The 6,568-nt window shown below is 38.8% G+C and overlaps 1 protein-coding gene across 1 annotated transcript; it reads left to right on the top strand.

Annotated features, from left to right (window-relative positions):
* Window positions 1-1,493: 1,493 nt before the first annotated feature.
* On the top strand, window positions 1,494-3,088 carry LOC139354222 (kelch-like protein 10). The gene is made up of 2 exons (XM_070998473.1): window positions 1,494-1,709; window positions 1,770-3,088. The coding sequence occupies exons 1-2, from the start codon at window positions 1,593-1,595 to the stop codon at window positions 2,301-2,303; spliced, it is 651 nt and encodes a 216-aa protein (XP_070854574.1). The 5' UTR covers window positions 1,494-1,592; the 3' UTR covers window positions 2,304-3,088.
* The last annotated feature ends 3,480 nt before the right edge of the window (window positions 3,089-6,568 follow it).

Here is a 6,568-nt window from a genome sequence, read left to right as displayed (position 1 = left end):
ATTAATAGTTAATTGCACAATTTTTCGCCCTCTTTGGGACTTTATCTTCTTATTAGATTGCAATAAAGAGATTTGGTAGAAAAGGTGCAAACAAATCGTATGTTTTCGCTGCGAAATAATTAAACACAAAAATGCCCTTAAAATTAGCTAAAAATGATAAAATGTAAACTTTTTAGTTTTTAGGGAAATTTATTTAACAAAACAAATGAAATATGCTATGGTTCCACTGTATTGTGAAAATATGGCCATTTATTTATGTAAATACGCAAAAATACGATGATTATGAAGATTTTTCTCTTTTTGGTCCTGGTTGACCATTTGGCGGATTTGCCCATATATGCTCATCTTTCTGCCATAAAAGCGTCCCCGTGCTAACGAAAAGTGAAGACTACCCCCCGCGGTGGAACCCAGAAGATTCTACTTCGGTTAGGCACAAGCAGTATATTTATTGTAGGTGTCTAACAACTAAATTATTTTGCCACATCCACTCTAACGTCCACAAGCCGCCCACAAACTTCAAAAAATTGTCCATATGAACGCTGGTATCTCGGAAACTAGAGGGTTGGTGCGCGGCCAACTTATTCTATGGAATAATTAACAATTTAATCAAGTTGTCCTTTTTGTCTCCCCTTCTATCTCTCCAATAAACTCAATACCAATTTCAATTATCGATTTCCGATAAGGTCAATGCGAACTTTGAATTGCTGAAAAACAATGATATGGCGCGGAAGGGGCTTCTCGTTTTACTTTGATTCATCGTTACGTCATTTTTGATTCAAGCGTAACCGGTGCCGGTCCTCGCACATCAATTTTCTCCCGACCAAGAGGTTTCTCTTTCTTCTTTCTCTCTTAAATGGGAACTTAATTTTTTTAGCGGCTGGCTTTTGGTTTTTCGTATTTGTATGCATTTTATTTCTGCTTAGAATATTTTATTTTTCTTCATAATCAAAAAATGAGAGTTGAGATCTTAAATTTAGATTCCTTTGCTTTGTTTTCAGCGCAAGTTTGTTATGCGAATATGCCACGCCTTTTATGATGCCCACAAACAACCCAAAACTGTGGCGCCCACAATTTTTATGATTTAAAAAATGTTTACCTAAAATGTATTATTCTCGTCAATACCTATCGAATGATATAAAAACAAAGTTTGCCATGCCCACTTAAACGTCCACAAACCTTGCTAGAAAAAATTTAAACTAAAATGTATTAATCTGTTTTTATAAAAAACAGTTTGACGTGCCCACTTTAACGCACATAACGCTTACATCTGTCTGTCACGCATAACCGTATATTGAGATCGCGACTAGTTGGCACAGTACAATCTCGCTTTGCTGCAAGTATATGCCTGTTTTTATTTGGTCCCGATTTTCATTTGGTTTCTGATGGTCGAGGCACTAGATTTTTTTGCTGATTTTAATATTATTTATACATTTTACCACATTTTTACCGTATTTTTACATTCAACTATGCATAGAAATTGCAAATAATTAATGTGAATTCTCTAAATAGAGCCACTGTCCTGAGTCAGGACACATGACTTATTGACTTGATTATTCAAATCTATTATTTTCGCCTCGATTATGTAGTGCTTCATGGAGGAGGTGAAAGAGCACCCGTACGCCATGCAATGTGATGCCGCCAAGCCGCTGATAGTCGACACTTTTAAATTCACGTACGACTTGGACTTTTTAAATCCGCAGGCAGACGAGGTAATGATTATTATTTTCGCCAAACTTCACTTACCATCTTACTTTCCACTACAATCTTAGCTAACTACTCCACCGCTCGCCATGCCGCGGCTGCCACACGAGGTAATTTTTGCAATTGGTGGCTGGAGCGGTGGAACCTCGAAGGGTTGTATGGAGACTTACGACACACGGTTCAACGCTGAGGATCCTGCCGGTCAACGCGCCTACCACGGCACCGCAGTGCTTGGCTTTAAAATATTTTCGATTGGCGGATCCGATGGTGTTGAGGACTTCAACACCTGCCGCGTATTTGATGCCGTTAAAAAAAAGTGGAACGAAATCGCTCCAATGCACTGCCGTCGCTGCTACGTAAGTGTAAGCGAGCTGATCGGCATGATTTATGCTATAGGTGGCTACGACGGCCATAACCGTCTGAACACTGCGAAGCGGTATAACCCAAAAACCAATCAGTGGTCTATTATTCCCCCTATGAACATGCAGCGTTCTGATGCAAGCGCGTGCACCCTGAATGGTCGCATTTACGCCACCGGCGGATTTAACGGCCAGGAATGCTTAGACAGCGCCGAGTTTTACGACCCAATAAACAACGCGTAACCTCGAATAGCTAACATGAATCATCGTCGGTCCGGAGTGGGCTGCGTGGCTTTTAGGAGCCAGATGTGCGTCATCGGTGGCTTCAACGGTACAGCGCGTCTATCTACCGGAGGACGCTTCGATCCGGAGATGCAAAGTTGGCACTTCATCCGCGAAATGAATCACTCGCGTAGTAACTTTGGACTAGAGATTATTGATGACATGATCTTTGCAATTGGCGGCTTCAACGGCGTCTCGACCATCTCTCATACAGAGTGCTACGTTGCGGAATCAGACGAGTGGATGGAGGCCACTGATATGAACATTGTCCGTTCCGCCCTGTCTGCCAATAACGTAGTAGGGCTTTTAAACAAGAGAGACTATATTCATAAAGAACGGGACCGCCTAATGGAGGATCGTGACCTAGACAACAGACGCGGATTTCGTATGCAGCTGCGTAACCAACGCCATCGCATCATGAAATTCGCCGTCCCACCTAGGCGACACCTATTAAAACTCTTACCCTGAATTATGTATCTAAGCACACCAGCGATAATACGATTTCTAAGGGACAACAAAAAATCGTGTGCAGATCACCACAAACGATTAAACGTTAACGTGAGGCATGGTATCTTTACAAGTACTGCAGCGAAGCCCACGTCCGTAGAAACCGCTTTTCAAAAAACTTTTCCACAGCCGTTAGCACAAATAAAAACAAACACAGCGTGTGGTTACCAAGTCGTCATCTTTTTTCATTTATTTAACGGATTTATAAAATTGGACATTCCAAGTTCAAAGTAAACCGAGCCATTATATTTAACCAAAATTATAGACTATCTAAATTTTGTAAAATAAAGATTTAAGTTCAGAGGGCTTTCACTATAAATATATCATCATCGTAAAGTATAGCGAATTTTAATACCACTTTAATTGGTCCTAATATATATATTTTTTTCGGCAACAGATGTATATTTCCTTAACTGGCTACTTATGTATAACTTAACTAATTACAAAAAGGAAACAAGGCTTTTCTTTTGAGTCCAGGCTATAAATAAGCAATGCCCGGTAAATGGGCTCAAAAAGGCATACTTTTTTGGTATAAAAAAGGCTTAATAGCTCAGCTTCAAGAAGCTGGATTCGGTAAAATCGTTTGTCTTCTGTTCTTCCACGTTGTCCACCCATTAGAATTTTGCAAAAAATCTGCCACATTTTTCACCTAATTTCTTCTTTGAATCTTTTTTCTAGATTATTATATATTTTCACAATGTGGAGTGCACCTCTTTATAAGCCAACATTCAATGACATTCAGGTATTACAACCAAAAAAAATTTTATTGAATGGAATTCCGTCATATTCTTTCAAAGAATTCCGTATTTCATCAGAATGCATGATGTCTCTCTAACCTGCTTACGTATTTTATAAAGAAAATTTATACAGTTGTTCATCTTCTTCGTAAAAAAACCATTGTTTGTTATGCACCTGTACGGAGCCCTGTCAGTTGTTGAATACGCAGCGAATTCGCCTAGCAACGGCGCTGCGTGAAAATAGAGTTTGGTGAATGCAGTTAGAGAGAGTTTGGAGAGTACGAAGAAAGTTTGGTGAGTACGAAGATAGAGAGAGTTTGGAAAGAAGGGCAGAGAGAGAGAGCGATAGAGCGAGAAAACGCCAGCGCATCGTGAGCGAAGGAACAACTTTACAACGCCGCACTTAGGACCCTAGTGTGGTGCCGCGAAAGGTCGAACGGTAAAACGGAGGACTTTGGACCCTGACGTGGTGGCGTTAGCGGTGGAGACAAGGAGAGGCCGAGGATTAACGTTATTAGGAGGCCTTTATAAGCCGGCACAGCACTGGAAGCTGCACCAGTCATCGAGAATCAAATCGCGAGTGAACAACGTCGAAGGAAATACAGCCGTGAAAAACAGCAAGTTGCAAGATCGCTTCGTCGAGACGTTCTGGACAGCATAAGCATACAGGGTGCTATAATTAGTACAAAAAACGCTAAAGAGCTAGTGTTGACTAAGATTTGATGTAAATCGTGGCAAGGTAATAGGATAGTTGCTGTGCGTTAGTCCAACAGGAATCTTTAAAGTTAGGGGGCTTACCAAATATACGGAATCAATATCGCCTCTGATGAGATTATGCATGAAAATGGTACGATGCATAACTCTACGATTTACTAGAGTAGGGAAATTAATTAATAGCAATCTACTCGAGTGAGATGGCAACCTGACGTTTCGATATCAGTTCAAACCACGTAAGGCAAAAAGAAGAAATTGTGTCTGTACGGACTCTATACGCTCAACGTGCACTTGACACTGTGGACTCCAAACCGAAGAACGGTATACGATCCATGGGCATAACCTTGCATTTAAGATAGTTTAAGTTCAAAAGGTTGTCTCGACACCATTCCTGGAATCTATTAATATCTGACTACAAGCAGAAACTAGACTCAATAATGTTATATGACAAACAAAGCTTAACATCATCAGCATACATTAATACACGAGAGTGACTCGGTAGAGGGAAGATCATTAATAAAGAGACTATAACTTGAAGTGTTAATGTGGCTTACAGAGTGAAAGGCCTTACTAAAATCTGTATATCTGCCATTTTTAATAAATTTATATGTTAAAAGATAAGTAAATTTAGATGATGAAATAAGCAAATTGTTCGGGCACAAAACTTGAGCACACACCCAGGGAGTCAATCTACCCGATGGTGTTTCTAAATCACTTACGGGAGCACTTTCGGTAATTGCAGGATGAAAACAAGGAAGAACGCTATAGTCAGCTAAATGGCTAGATCGACTCGGCTAGTGATCCTGATCAATAATATATATACTTTATGGGGTCGGAAACGCTTCCTTCTGCCTGTTACATACTTTCCGACGAATCTAGTATACCCTTTTACTCTACGAGTAACGGCTATAAATATAATTTGCCCTTTTTAAGTGATAAGGGTAGTTAGAATAAGACCAATAAGTCGAACTATAAGTAGTTTGGAAGAACTCAGCAAATAAATACACAATTTCTGAATCTGTAGATGTCCCAGACGGACAGACTGACAGACGGACATGTCTAGATCGACTAGGATAGTGATCCTGATCAAGAAAATCTATTTTTTATGGAGTCGGAAACGCTTCCTTCCAGCTGTTGCATACTTTCCGACGAATCTAGTATATCCTTTTACTCTACGAGTAACGGGTATAAAAAGTATCTTATCAAAATGACGGTACAAAAATAAAGCGAGAATTGAATAAAATTAAAAACAAGATAGGAAGTTAAGAGGTGGTTTGGTTTGATATCAGAAGTTTTTGTTGTTTCCTTTCCGACCCCATAAAGTATATATATTCTTGATCAGCATCACTAGACGAGTAGATCTAGCCATGTCCGTATGTCCGATTGTACGCAAACTAGCCTCTCTTTTGAATCTATCGGGATGAAACCTTTCCAAAAGTCCTATTTCTATTGCATAGATAGAAATGATCAAAGAACTATTTAAAAAAAAAAAAAATTACAAGTCTCGGACGACTATATCCCATAACTCTCATAGGAATAATCAAAAATATATTTTTTAAAAATGTTAAAAAATTAAAACTTTGATTATAATCATCAAAATACTGCTACGTAACAACTAAATACAACATGTCCAACGTGTCAAGTCCATGTCGGTATGACTACTACCCTAAAAAATTTTATATCTTTGGATAATCTTCAAAGTCAATATCTATTAAATTCTGGATGGAGGAGTGGAGACGAAATGTCTACGGGACCCAACTTTAACTTTTCTGTACCATTAAAAAATTTGTTGGGAATTGTAAACACGATCTAGTGTTGATGCTTACTAAAAATTTTGGCGATGTGTTTGAACAAACCAGAAATTAACAAACTTGTAAACTGGAAATGACAAAGATAAAGTGACAAATTGCCCATGTAACTCCGAGCGATTTTGCAAAAATTAAGATGTACGATGTTATTAAAAGTGTTGTAAGCCTACCGATCGCATTCCGGAGTTGGGATTCAACACAGCTGAAACGTGAAATTGTCGGTTAGCCATGCAAAACCAAGAACTGCAATAATTGGAACTATACTAAATGGAGAACTTATTCCAACTTGAAAGTTCACTTGAATTCTGAGTCATATCCATATGATAATCTGAATATCAATTTTAGTAAATGTATAGAAGGTTTAAGTCTAGTTACTATAATCGTAAATCACAACCATTTTTGCCCCAAATGAATTTAAATTAAAATAACATGGGTATTGTGGTTGATCTTTCTTATCAAA

This window comes from Drosophila suzukii, assembly GCF_043229965.1.
Source record: "Drosophila suzukii chromosome 2 unlocalized genomic scaffold, CBGP_Dsuzu_IsoJpt1.0 scf_2c, whole genome shotgun sequence".
NCBI classification, from domain to species: domain Eukaryota; kingdom Metazoa; phylum Arthropoda; class Insecta; order Diptera; family Drosophilidae; genus Drosophila; species Drosophila suzukii.
Note: the sequence above shows the minus strand (reverse complement) of the source record. Positions and strands in the feature narration are given on the sequence as shown.